Source organism: Cibotium barometz, chromosome 3, assembly GCF_041138505.1.
Source record: "Cibotium barometz isolate CiBa-2024 chromosome 3, ASM4113850v1, whole genome shotgun sequence".
NCBI lineage: Eukaryota > Viridiplantae > Streptophyta > Polypodiopsida > Cyatheales > Cibotiaceae > Cibotium > Cibotium barometz.
The window spans coordinates 73,750,572-73,771,586 of NC_141048.1; the positions used below are offsets into that span (position 1 = coordinate 73,750,572).

General features: G+C 46.8%; 1 protein-coding gene across 4 annotated transcripts in view; it reads left to right on the forward strand.

Moving 5' to 3' along the window:
* Positions 1 to 421: 421 nt before the first annotated feature.
* The window catches only part of LOC147640514 (pentatricopeptide repeat-containing protein At4g18975, chloroplastic-like), a 142,819-nt gene continuing 122,225 nt past the window's right edge, over positions 422 to 21,015 (forward strand). Inside the window, exons 1-2 of one of the 4 annotated variants that reach the window (XM_086781468.1) lie at positions 422 to 651; positions 729 to 811. In XM_086781468.1, the coding sequence (XP_086637594.1) occupies positions 574 to 651; positions 729 to 811 (161 nt within the window). In that variant the 5' untranslated portion in view covers positions 422 to 573. The remainder of the gene's footprint in view (positions 652 to 728; positions 812 to 21,015) is intronic. The other 3 variants (XM_086781476.1, XM_086781484.1, XM_086781457.1) reach the window with 3 other exon arrangements.

The following is a 21,015-nucleotide window of genomic DNA, read 5'->3' on the forward strand; positions in this document are numbered from 1 at the left end:
AATTTACCAGCTAAGATTGCGGATCAGCTTCATGTACATGTACTGGACATTACAAAATATTCCGATTTGCTGTCTACAAGCCTGTTCAAACGCCATTCGTCTCAAATGTTAATCCACCGAATGAGTTTTGTAAGGTTTTATTTTTTGCTTTTTTCTCGGCATAAATTAAATCTTGCAATAGCTAATGTTATTATCTTAAATATATTTTTTGGACAGATGGAGGCGAGGAGTACAAGCTTCCAAAGAGAGATAATCCAGTCGCCTGAAGATTGTTTTGATGCTTGCTCAGGTGTGTTAAGATTGTCATCACTATATTGGGTTGGAATGCTAGATGTAATTTAAGTTGAGGTCCATGACACCAAAAAATAGGCTGCAAATATAAGGGTTACCTCTACTCTCAGTGGAGGATGAGTTTGTGTTTTTATACATGCAAGAATACTATTGCCCTCCATGAGAGACTGGTCATGCCACTAGTACACTTAATATGCTTAATATGAAATGTTGGATGTACAGCCTGTATAAAATACAAGATGAATCATATATACTAGCAAGGAAGCTCCTGAATGAGGAGTGATGACGAGATTTGTGAAGTTGTCGCTGTCTTTCAGGGAAACTCAGCGTGTTCTTGCAACAACTTACAAGCAGCAGCGGGTATGAACGTCTCGAAAGGGTTTTGTATTTTTACACGAGCAACATGTTGTAAAGTGGTGCATGTGCTTCCACTGCAGAATCCTCAGGACTACCTCGAAACGCTGGGAGTATCTAGTTCTTCCCGCTGTACGGGGTACCAAGCGATTCCTCATGGACCAAGGTAGGTATACATATTCCTCAAAACCTTTACGGTAACTCTTTTTGAGGAGCACCTAGCGACGCCCCGGGTGTAGCATTGTGGAACTCTCCACAAGGAAATCGCGAACAATTTTAAAGCATCAGTGACCTACAATCTTCCCTTGCAAGAGTGCTGAAATAGTTACCACAGCGTTAATCTTTCTTTGACTACATGTGCTACCTTGATGTCATCATGCAAGAGCAACATATAGTTTCCATGACTAAACACTGGCTTTTCCAGATGTAACTGGGATTTGTCAATTGCCATTTGAAAATTTAAGTTTCACTAGACTTTGGCATTATCATATTGAGGATTGGTAGGTTTGGTGTTGTAAGTAGAAGGAATAACCGTGGTAAAAATGAGTGCCCACTTCAATGCATCTTTGTAATGTTTTGCACCTCAACAACCCTACTATGAAATGTCTTATAAATCATCCAGGCACCATTACAAAGACCTTGCTTAGGGTCCAAGTTCCACAACAGAATGATAGGACAATATTTGTACTTTCCGAGGCTACAACTACCAGTTGGCACTAGGTGTCATGGCCCTATTGAATTGATGGGTAATTTGGCAAGGATCAAGTGGATCAAGGCCAATTAATTAATGCTTTGGGAAGCATCCGTGGATTGAGGCTGAGAGATAAAGCAAAGAGCTTGAGGACAAGGAGAGGACAAGCTGTCCAAAGGAGAGCCAATACCATGGTGGCATGGAAGTGCATTGACATTTGCAAGCAGCGAAGTGTGCCGATTCGAGGCATGTAGGTGAAGGAAGCCAGCTTCGTAGGCTAAGGCAAATTGGCTAGAGAGGGCCAGTTGACGTGTATGCATGGGGGACCAATTAATGGACAAGCGATAAGTATGTGGACTCGATTGTTCACAACCAAGGCACCTGGGAGGTTATTGGTGATTAGTTGGTTAATTCAACTCATGCCATGCTAGTTTTCTTGTTCTTGTTCCAGGTTTACTTCAACTTTGTTGCTATTTTTGGAGTCTCTTCGCAAAAACATGAAATTTTGAGAGACTGTTTTGCATGGGGCTGCATTCTAGGGTTAGGGCTTGTGGTATTAGAGCGATACAATGATCCTTATATGGAAGCTTTCTTTCTCTATGCCAACCTCTTTTTCTTCATTGTGGGGCTAATAAGTGTGCATAGCAAATCTACGAAGAAGGCCCTTGAACAAAAAAAGAAAAGGAAAAAAAAAGAACTTGTTTGCTCTTGTGCGTTGCACACAAACGTGTCTCTCTTCATCCTTTGTGAGAGGATCCCACGCCATAAGTTTAGGCATGGTGGACGACAAGAATATGCTTCAATTAACATAGTGGGCCTTCTGAGACTTGGATAGTACTGTGCTCATGGCCTTTTGAGAGTCCAAGAGCCATGGTTGCTTTGAGGGGCAAGGGGGGTTCTTCGCCTCCTGCAGATAGAGCCTAGCATCCAAACAAAGAATCTTTATTGCCATCCCCTACACGTTCAACACAACCTTTCCATAGCTTAGCAAGTGTAGCCATCATTCTGCCGATTATCAACAACCGTAGACATGTGGTCCGGCTGTTATTTTCCGCATGGATAATTGAATTGAGGCTCTAGCCGCCGTCGCTTGCAACACATTGGTGCTTCCAACACCATGCAATGTGCTCCGTTGGGCCCTTCATTACCATCATATTCAGCAAACGAGCTGTCATCACCATCACTGCCACTTGAAGATTGAGCTTGGCCTTAAAAGAGTCTTCATCGCCATCTCATACCTGTCTGACACAACTTTTCCATAGTGCAGCAAGCACAATTGCCATCATTTTGCCGTTGATTAACAACCGTAGACGTGCTTTTCCATAGTTCACAAGTGTAATTGCAGCTCTTATGTTCATCTAGTTCCCATCCTCATATGTTGACTGTGCACTTCCTGCAGCCAGCAGCCATATGCAATCCTGTCGACTTCCCTTCCAAGAGAAAGAGAGAGAGTCTAACCTGCCAGCCTGTTGCACAGAGGGAGAGAGTGTGCTGTTTGGCCCCGTTCTCTGTCCAACCCACGCACAGTGTTTAGCCCTGCTCTCTGTCCAGCCCACGTATAGTCCAACCCACCTTTAGTGCAGCCCGACAGTCGCCAAAGAGAGGGAGAAGAGAGTGCAGTCCATCCCTGCATTTCTCTGCAGCTCAGCCAGTCGCCAGCTTTTCCACAAACCCAAAGCTCTTCGTGTAGTTGCAATCCAGCCGCCAGCCCTTCCAAAGAGAGAGAGAAGCACCCAACGCATGCAGCTGCAGTTGACTTGCTCCAAAAAGAGTCCTCCAAAAATAATGTAGCCCCCCCCTCCAAAAAGCCATGACTCTCAAAAAGGGGTTCTTTTATTTTAAAGGTTTTTAAAACCTTTGTCCCCTCCAAACATTTGGCCCCACATGGGATTATGTAAAGGGACATTAATAACTCCTAAAGTCACCTTTGACCCCAAGTCTGCACATTTAAATAAATGTCCTGCACACTTGTGTCCTGCATACTCACCACCATGCCCACATATTCGGATACGCTTGTACAAATTCACAGGGTCGTGACATACCTCCCTCTTGAAAAATGGCAAGCGTCCTCGATTGCATCCTGGTGATACAGCAAGACATCCAAAGCGGAATCACATTGATAATGAAGGCTACCCAAGATAGTAAGATATCAACCATGTGATCCAAATGAGAGTGAAAAGTACAATATGGCAAGATCAACGTCCCAATCTCTCTGAGCCATGCATATGTAGCAACATTCACTGCAAACCAATGGTGTAGTAATAGTCCAAGTTGTATACCAGTGTGAACCATATGTAACCACAACATCCAATGTGACTAGTACACATATATCATAGAAGTCCCATAAGCAAATGTACTGTCAGCTATCAGTACCTTCGGGTGAGACAGAAGCTGCACCAAGCGACCTCTAGATGACATCTGAGCCTGTTTGTATCAAGGGAGCGGAGGTGCTACCCCCCTCTTGAGCATCAGGTAATGCTCCAGACCTTTGCTCTACTGAACTTGAATGAGCCGTAGCAAGAGTCGGCTCCAACTCAAAGGCATCAAGATAAAGTTGCAATACCCGTGGGTGGTGAATGTGCTAAGTCACCCTCCTCCATCCACTTCACATCCATCGGTGAACAATTCTTGAACTTCACAAGATAGCGACAGGAAACTTTACCTCGTACCTTTCTTTCCTTATGTGCCAGTATCTGCTTTGGAATAAGAACCTCATTAAGTTCCTCCACTTCTGGCTGAGCCTCATCTAATACATCCTTAGGCATATCCCCTCGGAAAGGTCTGAGTAGACTCACATGAAATGCATTGTGAATCCTCCAGTGATTTGGTAGCTTCAAATGATAGGCCACCTCACTGATCTTTTCCAATACTTGAAAAGGTCCATAGTAGCGCATGCTCAACTTAGGGAATAAGCGCTCTTCACCCTTCATCTTCTTGAGCCTAGCTTTCTCAAATCGCAAAAGAACCCAATCACCCAATGCAAACTCTAATGCACGCTTGTGAGAGTCTACTGCCTTCTTTTGCTTTTGTTGAGTTCTTTGGAGTGCCAACTTAACTCTCCTATAAGCTTCATCCATGTTCTGCACACATGGTCAGCCTGAAAGATCTTATCCTTTGTGTGCAAAATGGGTGGGACCTTCTCCCCTCCTTCCACAATCTCAAAAGGCACCTTGCCCATCGAGGTATGGATGGTGTTGTTATAAGCGAACTCCACCAAAGGAAGATACTTTTCCCATTGTTGCTTGCTCTTTGACACATAGCACTTGAGAAGATGTAACACTGTGGAATTAGCCTCTTCCGATTGCCCATCTGTCTGTGGATGAAACGATGATGAAAACTTGAGAGTTGTACCCAAGTTGTCAAACAACCCTCTCCAAAAATAAACTCGTCATCCGTGGATCACGGTCACTAATGATAGATGAAGGCATGCCATGATGCTTGAAGATGTTCGCCATGAACAACTTCACCATGTGATCAACTTTGATCTTCTTACGCACGGGAATGAAATGAGCCTGCTTACTGAACCTGCATATGATAGTCCAAATGCCATCATTCCCCATTTGTGTCCTCGGGAGATCAAATATAAAATCCATGGTAATTCTCTCCCATGGTCTATCTGGAATAGGTAAAGGCTGAAGTAACCTTGGTGTCTTTTGACGGTCAAACTTCACCTTCTGACATACGATGCATTGCCTAACAAAAGCATCAACATCCCTTCTCAAGGTCGGCCAATAAAAGAAAGTCTCAAATGCCTTTACCGTGGCCTCAATGCCCCTATGACCTGTAGACGATGGAGCATGACTTTCAATCATAACCTTGAGCCGTAACTGCCTGGTAACACAGTCTACCATGCATCAACGAGAAGCCATCCCTGAGAGTATAACGATCATGCTGCTGACCTTCAGACATCTGATCATATACCCAACCAAAATCCTCATCTTGCGCATACTGCTCTTTCGTCTCATCAAGCTCATGATGATAAGCAAGTGAAACTGCTGAGACCTGTGGCTTGCGTGACAAAGCATTTGCCACAACATTCTTTTTGCCTTCCACATGTACAATCTGAAAGTGGAAATATACAAAAAGTTGGTCCATCGCATATGTTTCTCAGAAAGTTTAGTTTGGGTGAGGAAATAATGCAAGGTTTGATGATCTGTCTGCACAGTGAAATCAGCCCCAAGCAAATAGTGTTTCCATGTAGAAAGAGCATGGATTACAACCAACATCTCTTTCTCATAGACCTGTAAATGCTTCTTGGCATTTTGTAATATACGACTCTCATAGGCTATCACATGTCCTTCCTGCATGAGAACTGTCCCAATGCTGTTCCCACATGCATTACACTAGACAACAAAAGCCTTTCGGAGATCCGACAGCAGTACCTGTGATATGCAGCGGAATTTTTGTATTGGAAGATCCTGTCACACAAATGCTCACACCGTCTTCTGTATCCTGAGTTTCGTGAGTTTAGCAATCCATTTCAATACTTCAAACTTTAAAGAGATGAGAGAGAGATATATGAGAATTGTACACCAGATTGGGTCCCAAATTACCCACTGAAGGGTCCCCTATCCCGATAACGAGATAGTATTTGCTTTATTTCTTTAGAGAGAATGACTCTGGACTGTAGATAAGCCAAACGCAAGATCTCGGAGGATCGGAGATTGGCTGAACTGTACACGGCTGTAGAAACACCTCGATGACCTGATCTCGAGCCTATGCACTCTTCCCAAGGGCATGAGGAAGGGCTGCACACCTGAGGCTGAGAAAGAAGATGGTGGACTGTTCTACACTATGTTAGAATGCTGTAAATGCTTATGAATGTTGTGTTACCTTCACCAGATGACTGTTGCATGTATGGATGATGCACAGTAGGCGGAGTAGGCGGGGTACTGCTGTAGAACTGATGCAAGACTGAAAACGCAGGCTGTAGGACTGAAACGTAGGCTGTTCTGCTGCTGAACAGAAACGCATATATGTACTGCTGCTGCTGGACAGAAACGCTGGTTGTACGGCTGTTGCTGGACAGGAAACGCAGGCGTGTACTGCTGCTGGACAGAATTGTAAACGCAGAGGTGTACGGCTGGACAGAAGCAGAAAACGCTGGCTGAATTCTGGCGTTGAATTGAGGCTGGACTGTATGCCGAATCAGGGCTGATTTGATGCTGGATGCAAGCGCCTGGGGCTGTAGGAATTGCTGAACTGCAGGTGTTGGATGAACAAGGCTGGCTGAAGCAACCTCAAGCACTCCAAGGGGTGGCTGAAGCAACCTCAAGCACTCCAAGGGCTGGATGAGACTAGTCTAGTGCTGAAGGCAAGGGAACTTCTAGGACTGAGGAGGAAAGCTCTTAGCACACCGAAGACTGAATGCATTATAAACTAAGCCCTATGCAAGCCTATTTATACTAACTGGAGGTTGGTCAAGTTGGCTGGTCATTTAATAAAGTTTATATTTATAAATGACAAATAATGCAAATAATGCTAAATAAGTACTCTAAAATATGGAAAAAATACCAGATAAATCCTAGTAAATTCCCTAAGGCTTCTGGGATGTTCTAAATGATGCACATGCATATGAATGCATATTATGTAGGATGCAGAGTGCTTTCTGATGCAAACCCTAAGGCTTCTACTGACTCTACATGCATGAATGATTCTCTCCAAGTGGTTTAAGGGACTTGACTGACTGACTGACCCGCTAAGGCTGAGGAATGACCTACGTAGCTCGTGCCTGACTTATCCTGGACTGAGGATGTACAATGGGGTCACGACGTACGACAATTATTATCCTACTGGGTTCTAATACTGTACAACTGTTGCACTTCTGATGATGAGCCATCTTGTCACCATGCACTGAGTGCAGAGTGCATGTGACATTCCCTCCTGATTAGCTTGGCGGCAGGTTCATGGCTTCCAAGTAGTCCGCCAATAACTGGGGGTGCTCCCGGAAGAACTCCTCGTCGAGCCATACGGCTTCATGGGTGCCTCGATCATCTCGGAATTTCGTATAGAACTGACGAATCCGTTGATCGGAACCATGCTTCCATCTATGAAGAAGGATCTGCTCAGGCTTAATCACTTCTGCCTCGTCTACCACGTCTGGCTGCTGTTCATCTGAAACATCAAACACTTCTGGACCAACATATGGTTTTAGCCAAGAAACATGGAAAACATCATGCATTGTCCAACTGGCAGGCAACTTTAACTTCATGGAGACATCACTTAACTTCTTAACTATTGGAAAAGGGCCAAAACTACGGAATGAAAGCTTGGGACAACGTTTGCCCACTTGTTTCAATCTCTGTTTCATGATACGCAAATAGACCCAATCCCCTTCCTTGAAGTGGACATCTCGTCTAGACTTATTTGCATGTCTGCTATAGAGCTTTGGTCAAGCGGTCCTTGACTGACTCAATGATCTCGGAAAATGCTTCCGTGGTTTTATTAGCCTCTAAAGATGGAGACACCATTCTCCCATTAAAGCTACAGTTGGATGGTCTCCTAGCACAGTTTTAGGACATCATGCTAAAGGATGATCTTTCACCGTAGCTCCCACCCAGTCGTCTTGAGGATCATCGCATTGAGTTGGTCCTCGGGATAGAACCGCCCAACAAGTTTCCCTATTGCCTCTCTAAGGCATTGGAGGGCGAACTGGAGCAGCAACTTTTCCAGTTACTCCGAGTTGGATTTATCCGGCCTTCATCCTCGCCCTTTGCTGCACCTATCTTGTTTGTGTAGAAGGACTTGTTGCACCTATCTTGTTTGTGTAGAAGAAAGACAAGTCTGTAGTCCATGATTATGCGTGGACTATAGGGCTCTTAACAAGTTCACAGTGAAGAACAGGTTCCTAATGCCCAGGATTGAGTATATCCTTGAGTGACTCAACCGTGCAAAGTTCTTTTCGAAGATAGACCTCAAGAGTGGCTATCATCAGGTGCATTCCAAAAACAGCCTTCAGGACTGAACGTGGCTATTATGAGTTTGTGGTGATGCCATTCGATCTCACTAATGCACCAACGACGTTTAACAAGAGGATATCTCGGGTATTTGTGGAGCTCATGGGAAAGTGTTCATCTTTTTAGATGATATACTCATCTTTTCTGCTACTGCAAAGCAACATGCGCTGGATGTCGAAAAGGTCTTGCAACTTTTGCGAGACAATGCGCTCCACATCAATGCAAAGAAGAGCGAATTTGGAGTAGAAGAAATACATTATTTGGGATATGTTATCAATGCAGATGGGATTAGCGTCGACCTTGAAAAGGTAAAGTTAGTTCTCGAATGGGATGTTCCCAAAAATGCTCAAGAGATCCCCCCTTTCGTAGGTCTCTCCCAAGCATACAATACCCATATGGACAAGTTTTCGACCTTGTAGCACCTCTTACAGATCTACTCAAGGGCATGAAGACACGTCAGAATAAGGTGTCCATCATGGGCAAAGCACTCCAAGCATTTCATGCAATGACAAAAATTGCTTTTGAGTCTCTGGTTGTCAAATTGGCTTTATGGGATGATCCTTTCGAGGTATTCATTGATGCCAAAAATCTAGGAGGAAGGACGTCTGGCCGGTGGCTTATTATAGTCGGAAATTAAATGATGCAGAAAATAATTATTTAGTGTATGACAAGGAGTTACTGGGGGTGATGATAGCGCTCAAGCATTGGAAAGATTTCCTATATGGGAGAGATTTCATAGTTAAGAAAGATCATCAGGCACTTAAAGTGGTTGCAAACCATGCCTAGTGCCCAATGGAGTGATAGACAAGCCAGATGGCGTTAGATTCTCCAACAGTTTGGAGGTATGATTGAATACATCCTTGACTCAAATAACCCCCTTGTCGATGATCTCAACTGGAAAGGCACAATTCAAAATTTGCAGGAGTCCACTGTGCTTGAAATACAGGGCAAAGATCTGGACAGGATGAAGGCACGATACAAGGATTCATTGGAATTTGGGACTCAATATAGATTGGCCCTACAAGCAGAACCGGGTCACTATAGCATTCATGATGGTCGGTTATTTTACAAGAACCGGTTGTGCATTCTCAGGGAAATGTGATAGACACTTCTCCATGATGCCCGTGACTCTTTCGTTGGAGGGCATTGTGGTATCCACAGTACATTGGAGAAACTTGAGCGATCATTCTAATGGCCAAAGATGAGACAGGATGTCTATCAATATGTCCAAACATGCCAGATATCCCAAAAAGTGAAGGTACCTCATACGAAACAGGTAGGGTTACTTCAACCTTTGCCAGTTCCTGAAGTTCCTTTTCAAGGTATGAGTATGGACGTTGTTGGACCTCTTCCCGCTGCATTTGGATCTCGGAACACACAGTGCATGGCCATTGTGGACTGATTCAATAAATTCTGCATGTTGATTCCGTGCAAACAAACGGCCACAGTTGAAGACATTGCTCGTCTGGTCATCTGACATTGGTACCCCATCGGAGGTTTGCCAACGAAAATAACATCAGACATGGATCCCAAGTTTACTTCAAAATTTTGGAGGGCATCCAACAAACCATGCGGGATTCAAGCAGGCTTCCCACCATGCTCAATCCTCGTGCCTCATTTGCATCTGTGTTTGCAGCAGACTATGTGGTGCATGATGAGCCAACATCGTGGAAAGAGACAATCAAACAGCCCGCCTGGAAACAGGCTATGGAACAAGAACTCGAAAGCATTGACCGTAATGGCACGTGGTCCCTTGTGGATCGCCCTCGTCATAAGGTCATTGGAACCAGATGGATTTTCTGCACCAAATTTAACGCTGATGGTACCTTGAACAAGAAAGCCCGACTTGTAGTGCAAGGTTTTCACCGAAAAGAAGGCATTGACTTCGACAAGACCTTCGCACCTACAACTTGAATGACGACCATCCTTCTCTTACTCAATTTGGCAGCACACCACAATTGGCCAGTCTACCGGATGGATGTTAAGAGTGCCTTTCTAAATGGATTCTGGAGGAGGAAGTCTATGTTGACCAACCTCCGGGCTTCCTGCTCCCCGGACATGAGGACAAAGTCTTCCGCTTGCATAAATCTCTTTACGGGCTTAAAGCAAGCCCCCTGGGCGTGGTATCATTGCATCGACAAATTTCTACGCAGCCAAGGTTTTCAACCATCCGATTGTGATCCCAATATCTATATCCATACAGTTCAGGGATGGTGTGCTACCTAGTGTTGTATGTCGATGATCTCATCATAACTAGTTCAAATCAAGCCAAAGTGGCTGATATCATGGCACAACTAAGACATACGTTTGAGATGAATGATCTCGGTCTTCTCTTGTATTTCCTTGACATGGAGGCGGTCTAGCATCCTAATGGTATTTTGTGTCACAACAAAAGTATTGTCTTCAACTCATTAATTCCTATTTTCCTGATGGTTCTATCCTTGTGGCCACTCCACTGGATCCAACCATCAAACTTACAAAGGAAGCGGATTCATCGCCACATGAAGAACGAGCCTACCACCAAGTGGTTGGGAAACTCATATGGCTCACTAACTCTAGACCTGACATTTTCTATTGCACATCCATATTAAGTCAGTATTTCAATGCTCTGAAGGAGCCACATTGGAGTTCAACGATGAGAGTTGTTCACTATGTAGCGGGTACCTATATGTTTAGACTTCACTACAGTCGTGGTTTCACCCTGCGTGGTTACACGGACTCCAATTCGTCCGGTGATATCGATTCCTGACGCTCACATGGTGGTTATTTGTACTCACTTGGATTTGGCCCTTTCTCTTGGGCTAGCAAGAAGCAGGACATCGTTGCAGGTTCTTCAGCTGAGGCCGCGTACCGGGCCCTTTATGATACCACCATTGAGGTTATGTATCTCCGTCAACTTCTTGAGGAGATGCCCGTTCCCATGGGCACCGCTACTACCATCTACGTCGACAGTCAAGAGTGTGATTGCCCTCACCGGCAATCCTATTTTTTTTTAACTGTACCAAGCATTTTGGTGTTCATTTTCACTTTACCAGGGAATAGGTTGAGCTTGGTACCATTAGGCTCCAGTACACGCCTACGGCGGACAACCATGCCAACATTCTTACAAAGTGCATCAATCGGCCTATCCTCCAGCGTTTTCGTGTGAGTCGATTGGCATTGGTCCTCCACCATCACCCTCAACATCTTGAGAGGGGGACCATCTTCACTAGTTGTATTATTTATCATCATTGTAAAGAGCACATAAGTGAAAACCTAGTGAGGGCACTGCTCATGTGAAAACCCTATGCATAGCATTTACCATCTTGCATACCCTTTGCATCACATTCTGTTTTTTTGTGTTTGGGGCGCATGTGTGAACGAAAACCCATATGGGCGCCTGTTCATGCATGTGAAAACCCCTTGCATATGGCATTGATCGAGTATGGGCCTAAACTCAAAAGACTCTACAAAAGACAAAGAGAAGAACAAATGATCTACACCCGCAAGAACCAAACCTACCTAATGCCAAATACTTCATCATGTTTCTTTTCACCCACTTACCATTTTCTTCATGTTCTCTCATGGTTCCCTTTTGGCCTGAGAGAGGGGCTGTGTGACAATCAGGTCCAAAAGGGCGGCTGGAGGGGGCGACAAACATGCCCAAATTAGGGCTCAAAAAGAGCCTCCAGAAGGGCCCAAGAAGTGTTGAGATATCGAGCTCATCTAGTGAGGCGGTGGACACTGATGACCCGCCTGGGGGATAGGCCCACACTTACACCACTAGCATGGTTGGTGAGATCATGGGTGATATGCGGCCAGTGGGATGACAGGCTGTGTGACAGCCATTCTAGAGACTGGCATAGTTATAGCGCCAGCTCATTTAGTTGGGTTCACACTATAGAGAACCCTAGTATGTATTTCGTTGAGTACCTTTTCATAGTGTGCACTCTTATCTTTGTATATGGTGTGTTGAGTATTGTGTGAAGTAGAAGAAGATTTTCAGCCTCTCGCCTTGTGTGTTCTCTTTTAGGGTTTTGTGAGTGTGTGTGTGCGCTTGCAAGAGCTCAAGCTCTCTTCTCCCCTGCATCTTTTCATGGTATCAGAGCCTGGTTCATGCTAAGGGCTGAGTTGCAAGCAAGAGAAGCACAAGAAGCGGTACGAGGGTAAGAGCTTCATTTACTCTTCCCTATTTGTGTTGGCGACTACACCCTTGTTGGGAGCTCTACGGGAGGCACTGGCAAATGATCTCTGACTGAGGAGCTTTCTTTGCGGGAGTAAAGCTATAGGGCAACTATTCTGTCCTATCCGACTTAGTTTTTTGTACTAAAAACGCGTTTCGGGCGCGTTAGGACCTCCGTTTTTTAGAAAGCAAGCGATTTCGAGCACTGCGGGTAAGTCATCGTTTCTATGCAGAACTCTGTTTTAAGAACTGTAGGAAGACAGATTAGTTGTACTGCAAGGAGGTCAACAGTTGCCATTGGGTGTATGTATGCATATTGAGGTCACTGGTTGTGACATTTGAGTGTAGTACAGTACCGCTGCAGAAAATACAGCAGTTTGTGCAGGACAAACCAGTTTGTGAAGGACAAACCAGTTTGTGAAGGACAAACCAGAGTACTGTTTCTGGTAAATTTGTGTATCTGGCAAGATGTCAAATGATGGCATAAACCAGATTGTTGCTCAGAAGCTTGATAAGAACAACTTCCATGCTTGGAGGTTCAGGTTGACGAATTTCCTGATGGGAAAGGGTTATTGGGACTACATAGAAGGTGAGCATGAAGAGGCACCGGAGATACCGGAGATCAATCCGACTGCTGCAGATGTGAAAGACTTCAAGGATTGGAACCAAGGAGCCAGAAGAGTTATGTATTGGCTCTCTATCAGTATACAGGACACCATGATTGGGCACATAGAGGATGCCAAGTCTCCCAAGGAGGCGTGCGACACCTTGGTAAAACTCTATGAAACGAATACCAAGGCACGAAAGATACAGTTGAAGAATGAACTTCATACTGTGGAGAAAAAGAGTATGTCTGTGAATGGCTATGCATTGAAGATCAAGGGTATTGTGGAATCCCTTGCATCTATTGGCATTTCAGTAGATGATGATGATAAGGTGGAAGTCTGTTTATGTGGTCTCGGGCCACAATACAAGGCGTTCAAGACGTCTATTCAGACTCGGAAAAACATTCCCAATTTCACAGATTTGGTGTCTATGTTGATTATAGAAGAGAAGAACTTGGTGAAGACCAACAGTCTTCACAAAACAAAAACAGTTCAGAGCAATAGACCTTCTACACAAGTTCAGGAAGAGGACGATGTAGAGGAGGCCATGGACGTGGCCAAGGAGGTGACCGAACAGGTAATCAGAATTATGGCGAGCAGCAGCAACAACAACAGTCCCAGAATTCACAACAACAACAACACGTGGGTGGAAGAGGCCAATTCAGAGGCAGGGGGAGTCAAAGAGGTCGTGGAAATTGGCAAAGGCAGTATAATGATATACGTGGATGCTTTATTGCGGTAAGCCTGGACATGTGCAGACAGATTGTTATAAGAAGCAGGTTGACATGCAAAATGGGAAATTGTAGCAAAACAACTATGCATCCTCGAGAAGAAACAATGAGGATAATGAAAGGTTGTTTGTTATGCAGCATGTCGTTAATGCCGTGTCTGAAAATGTTAAAGCAGCACATAAAGATGATGTATGGTATGTTGATTCAGGTGCTTTGAACCACATGACAAGTCATGGAGAGTGGTTCAAGGAGATGAAAAACCTTGAAAGACCGAAACAGGGGATGACACTGCTCATCCAATTGTCCATGTTGGAGATGTGCCATTGTCTATGCAGGATGGCAAAGTGAAGTACCTTGCAGATGTACTTCATGTTCTGAACAGTTGGCCAGATGATTGAGTAGGGTTTGTAGGTTCGGTTTAACCCTGATGGTTGTTATGTTGAAGACTTTAAAGACAAGTGCAGGTTGGTTGCAAAAGGCAACAGAGTGGGCAGAATGTTTACAAATGTAAACATGGCTGAAGTGAGTGCTGCGATGTTTGCAAATGGTTCAGGAATTGTTGCAGACATAGACATTTGGTATAAAAGAATTGGACATGTGAATGTGCAGAGAATGAAGTCTATGCAGACTAAAGGAATTGTGACAGGGCTGCCAAAGTTTAAAGTTGAAGGTATGCAGAAAATATGTGAAGCATGCCAATTTGAAAAGCAAACAAAGCATGTATTTCCAAGTGACAGAAATATGAGCAGAAATGCACTAGATGTTGTGCATTTAAATGTATGGGATCCTACGAAGACCATGTCTATGGGAGGCTGCAGGTATTATGTGACATTTATTGATGAGACCACACAAGGAAAGTGTGGGTATACTTCATGAAGGAGAAGGGTGAGGTGTTCACTCATTTTCAGAATTTCAGAGTCATGGTTGAAAAGCAAACAGGGAAATATGTAAAGTGCCTAAGGTCAGATGGAGGGGGAGAGTACTTCTCCAATGAGTTCTTTGAATTTTTGAAGAAGAATGGTATTCGGAGATAGTTTACATGCACATATACTCCGTAGCAAAATGGAGTTGCTGAGCGAAAAAACAGGCACATTGCTGAGATTGCGCGAGCATTGATGGGAGAGAAGAATATGCTGCATAGCTATTGGGCTGAGGCTGTTTCTACAGCAGTTTACATCATGAATAGGACTCCAACTGCAGCCATACACGATGTAACTCTAGAGGAGAGGTTTACTGGCAGAAAACCTGATTTGTCTCATCTGAAAGTATTTGGATGCATTGCATATGTGCATGTGCCAGATGAGCTGAGAACTAAGCTGGATTCAAAAGCTGAAAAATGTGTGTTTATTGGGTATTCCCTTGAGCAAAAAAGATACATGTGTTATAACCCTGTTACACGTGAGTTGAGGGTAAGCAGGGATGTTGTTTTTGATGAGATGAGCAGCTGGTATGCTGCTGAAAAAGAAGCTGTTAGGGCTGATGTGAGTGGAAATGTGGTTGCACAGAATGCAAGTCAGCAATCATAGTCTTTGAGTGGACCAGGAGAGTCCTCATCTAGTGGTTCAGTTGATAGACCATGGAGTGGTAGGCTACGTCATAATACCAGTCCTGCAAATGTGATTAGTACATCACATAAAGGCAAAGAGAAAGTGATTGAGCCCCTTAGTATGCCTGATATTTCTGCAGGGCATTCTCATATTGATGGAGAGTCTAGTGGCTCAAAGATGAGCCTTGATGAGGATCTTGGGATACCAGCTATGAGAATACGTGGTGTAAAGAAGGCTATGGAAGCCCCATGAATGCAAAGCTGCGAAGATCTGGGAGAGTGAAGAATCTTGTGCAGAGGTTTACCTATGATGCTTATGTGGCACATCACTATGCATACATGGCAAAAGTTGTACAGGTTGTAGAGCCTACATGCATTGATGAGGTTGTTGGGAGAAAGCTATGGATGAGGAGATGAATGCATTATATGGAAATGAGACTTGGGATTTAGTGCAATTGCTTGAAGGCAAGAAAGCCATTAGATGCAAGTGGGTGTATAAAGTAAAACATAACAGTGATGGAAGCATAAGCAGGTACAAGGCTAGATTGGTAGCCAAAGGATATGCGCAGACATATGGCATTGATTATGAGGAAACTTTCAGCCCAGTGTTGCCAAGATGGCAACAGTGAGAGTTGTGATAGCAGTGGCTGCGTCAAAGCAATGGTCTTTACATCAGATGGATGTAAAGAATGCATTCTTGCATGGGGATTTAAAGGAAGAGGTGTATATGTTGCAGCCACATGGTTATGAGGATGTGAGTCACCCCGAGCATGTTTGCAAGTTGAAGAAAGCCTTGTATGGCTTAAAACAAGCACCAAGAGCATGGTCTGACAAGATTTCTGAATATCTTGTCACTATTGGCTTTCATGTAGCCAATGCAGATTTCTCGCTGTATGTGAGACACAGTGATAGAGGGGTTGTGCTTGTTGTCATTACGGGGGACCATGATGCAGAGATCTTTGATGTAAAGATCTTGCTTAGATAGAAGTTTGAGATGAAGGATCTGGGGGAGCTCAGATATTTCTTGGGCATTGAGGTGATTAGGTCACCACATGGTATTGGATTACTGCAGAGACAGTATGGCTTGGACATGTTGTCCAAGTATGGTATGACAGGTTGTAAGCCTATCTCAGTGCCATTGGATCAGAATGGCAAGTTGAGTGCAGATTCAGGAGAGATTTTGGAGGATCCTACTATGTATAGGCGCATAGTAGGAAGCTTGATCTACATGACAATCACCACGCCCGTAGGGCTACAAAAGACCCTCTCCTGCTCATAAGAAAACAGAGCAGAGATCCAAGCAAGGCAGCTAGGGAGACTCTCCCTAGGTGCAGAAAAGTACAAATATCAGTACAAAGAACCGAGGGGCTATATCATACAATAGGAGGAGGGAAAAGCCAAACAGGTGGCCTGTAGTGCCAGCGGGGGGAACCCGCGTGTAGGGTATAGAAGGGGCCGTTGCCCAAGTGGTGTGAAAGGCCTGGCGCCGCAAGATCGCCTCATCCGAGTCGCTCGGATGCGGTCATACTGTCCTCACAGGGTGTGGATCAACTCCTGCCAAATCCCCCGAACAGTCTCTGCTGGTGACTCCAGTCTCCCCTCAAAGGCCTTGAAACACCGGGCTCTCCAGGTGAACTAGATGGTGAGGCTGCCGAGGAGCTCCCATCGTAGATCCCTCTCCTGTGTCTAGCCGGCGGACGAGAAATCCGGTGAAGGAACAATGCGAGGCTGGCCCCTAATGAATCTGATGGCCTGGCTGTCCTGCTCCGTCTCATAGTCCATAGCAGGCCCTGACGAAGTCGACCAAGCAGCGGCACCCCACGTATACATGCCCTCTGGAGAGGGGGGGGCCAGAATGCGCAGCATCCGCAGCCAAATCTGCTGCGCCTGAGTACAGTCCCATAGGCAATGTCTCTGTGTCTCCAAAGGGTGGCCGCATCGAACGCAGGCCGCCGGAAGACCACTGTAGACAAGCCAGGTGCCAACTGCATAGTCCCTATGGGCGACCAGCCACTGGAAAGTCGAGATCCTGCGTGCTTGTCGACTAGCCCAGAGCCTGGTCCAAAAATCTTCCAGGAACTTCTGTGAGAGTCCCTGTAGCCGCCAATGCTCCGATGCAGCTGGAGAGACCATCCTCCTCGCCGTCAAAAAATGTCTCCCCAACCGAACAGTGTACTAGAAAAAGGTGATCTCTGTGGCCTCGGGGGATGCATAAGGATCATGCCACTCGTACTTGCCAGGGTCCCACTGGAGCCGGGCCAAGGGGCGCGCTGCATATGCCCATATGCGCCAATCAGAGTCCACATCTGCAGGGTCTGGATCAATATGCCACTTCTGGGAAGCGGCGGCCACTACCCGTATCCTCTGAAAGATGCACTCTGCAACCAAAGGCGACTCCGTCTCCACTCTCTGAAGTCTGCCCTCATCCTGGATCTCATAGTAGAGGCATCTACCATCCTCAGTGCAAGCTCTGACAGCAATCAGGATCTCCAATTGTGTAAAGGCTCCCATCCACCGTGGGGCCACTGGCTCGAGAGGTGTGAACCACTCCTCTATGAGTGCCTCCTGAATGTCATCCCTCATAATCAGCCCCCCTCTGAAGTGACTCAGCCTCTCCACTTGGATCTCCTCTGGGAGACTGCAGCAGGCCTGCCAGTCTCCAAAACTACGTGCTGGGCCTGCCGCCAATTCCCAGGCTAGACGAGGCCGAGAACCCAGCTATGACCCTGCTCTGTGCGTACGACTGGGCTCCAGATGAGCGGCTGTCTGGTCCGCTCCTCATCACAAGAAGGTGGTCTCTGAGAGAGTCCCGGTCTCAGCATCTCCCAAGCTCGCAGGATGCTCAAGGCAAATCTGTCCTCCCAACTTCTATTGAGGCCTGTCCTCCTCATCTCTATGAAGATCCATCGTATCTCTGGTGCCCAATTGTCCCCTGCTGGGGGAGCCCTAGCCTGCAGCCGCTGAAAAAGAAGCTCTTTCCAAGGCTCAGTGCCTGGAAGCAGCCCCCGAACAATAAGCTTCCCCAATAAGTCTCTACTCTGATCAACTGGATCTATAATGCCCAAGCCCCCCTGGGCCAGCGGAAGTGTAATAACTGCCCAAGCAACCTTAGCCCGGGCTGGCTGACCATCCCGCCCAGACCAAAGAAAGTTCCTGATCAGCCTCTGTACCTGGCTGATGCAAGAGCTCGAGAAGATCCAGTAAGACGTGATGTACCACATGGTCGCTAAAAGCACCTGATTTGCCACCACCACCACCCTCCCGGCCAAGGATAGCCGAGCTGTACTCCAATACAAAAGCTTCTTCTGAATGCTCAGAAGAAGCGGGGCAATTTGCTGCTCAGGTGACAAATCTAGTCCAATCTGGCATCCCAAATACCGCACTGCTGTGCCAGGAGGAATCCATGTAAAACCCGGGTCTGGGCTCCATGCCGGAGTGGGAGCGCTACTGATCCAAAAGGCCACTGTCTTGCGCCAATTGATCAATGCTCCCGAAGCTGCACTAAAAACCTGAAGCGACTGCTCTGCCCGCTGAAGATTGGCCTCTTGGCCATGCAAAAATAAACCCGTGTCATCAGCAAACTCAGCATCGAGCAGGTCCTCCCCCCGGACTGGGAGCTGGAGTCCTCTCAAACCAACCTCCTCTGCCGTCAGATACATGCTCATAGCCTCAGCAAAGAAGAGAAAAAGAAACGGGGCGAGAGGACACCCCTGACGGACTGATCTGGTCAACTCAAAACTCGGCCCTCGTCCTCCTGCCATCAGCACCTTTTTTTTTTTTTTCCGAGAAAAGATCCTTTCATTAGTTATATAAAAACGCCCGTAGGGCTACAAAAGATCCTCTCCTGCTCACAAGAAAAACAAAGCAGTGAACAAAGCAAGGCAGCCCGGGAGACTCTCCCTAGGTGCTGAAAAGTACAAGCATCAGTACAAAGAACTGAGGGGCTAAATCATACAATAGGAGGGCGGAAAAGCCAAACAGGTGGCCTGTAATGCCAACGAAGGGATCCCGCGTGTAGGGTATAGAAGGGGCCGCTGCGCCAGGTGCCTGGTGCCGCAAGATCGCCTCATCCGAGTCTCCCCGGATGCGGTCATACTATCCTCTCAGGGTGTGGATCAACTCTTGCCAAATCCCCCGTATAGTCTCTGCTGGTGGCTCCAGTCTCCCCTCAAAGGCCTTGAAACACCGGGCCCTCCAGGTGAACCAGATGGTGAGGCTGCGGAGGAGCTCCCATCGTAAATCCCTCTCCTGTGTCCAGCTGGTGAATGAGAAATCCGGTGACGGAACAAGGCGAGGCTCCAGTCTCCCCTCAAAGGCCCTGAAACACCGGGCCCTCTAGGTGAACCAGATGGTGAGGCTGCTGAGGAGCTCCCATCGTAAATCCCTCTCGTGTCCAGCTGGCGGATGAGAAATCCGGTGACGAAACAAGGCGAGGCTGGCCCCTAATGAATCTGATGGCCTGACTGTCCTGCTCCATCTCATAGCCCATAGCAGGCCCTGACGAAGTCGACCAAGCAGCGGCACCCCACGTAAACATACCCTCTGGAGAGAGGGGGGCCAGAATACGCAACATCCGCAGCCAAATCTGCTGCGCCTGAGGGCAATCCCATAGGCAATGTCTCTGTGTCTCCATACGGTGGCCGCATCGGACGCAGGCCGCCGGAAGACCGCTGTAGACAAGCCAGGTGCCAACTGCTGAGCCCCTGTGTGGGCGACCAGCCAGTGGAAAGTCGAGATCTTGCGGGCCTGTCGACTAGCCCAGAGCCGGGCCCAAAAATCCTCCAAGAACTCCTGTGAGAGTCCCTGTAGCCGCCAGTGCCCCGCTGCATTTGGAGAGACCATCCTCCTCGCCGTCAAAATATGCCGCCCCAGCCGAACAGTATACTGGAAAAAGGTGATCTCTGTGGCCTCAAGGGATGCATAAGGATCATGCCACTCGTACTCCCCAGGGTCCCACCGTAGCCGGGCCAAGGGGCGCGCTGCATATGCCCATATGCGCCAATTTGCAGGGTCTGGGTCAATATGCCACTTCCGAGAAGCGGCGGCCACTACCCGTATCCTCTGAAAGGTGCACTCTGCAACCAACGGCGACTCCACCTTCACTCTCTGAAGTCTGTCCTCATCCTGAATCTCATAGTAGAGGCATCTGCCATCCTCAGTGCAAGCTCTGACAGCAATCAGGATCTCCAACTGTGTAAAGGCTCCCATCCACCGTGGGGCCACTAGCTCGATAGACGTGAACCACTCCTCTGTGAGTGCCTCCTGAATGTCATCCCTCATAATCAACCCCCCTCTGAAGTGACTTAGCCTCTCCACCTGGATCTCCTCTGGGAGACTGCAGAAGGCCTGCCAGTCTCCAAAACTACGTGCTGGGCCTGCCGCCAAAGGTCCCCAGGCTAGACGAGGTCGAGAACCCAGCATATGACCCTGCTCTGTGCGAACCGCTGGGCTCCAGATGAGCGGCTGTCTGGCCCGCTCCTCAACACAAGGTGGTCGCTGAGAGAGCCCCGGTCTCAGCAGCTCCCAAGCTCTCAGGATGCTCAAAGCAAATCTGTCCTCCTATCCTCTACTGAGGCATGTCCTCCTCATTTCTATGAAGATCCATCGAATCTCTGGTGCCCAAGTGCCCCCTGCTGGGGGAGCCCGAGCCTGCAGCTGCTGCAAGAGAAGCTCTTTCCA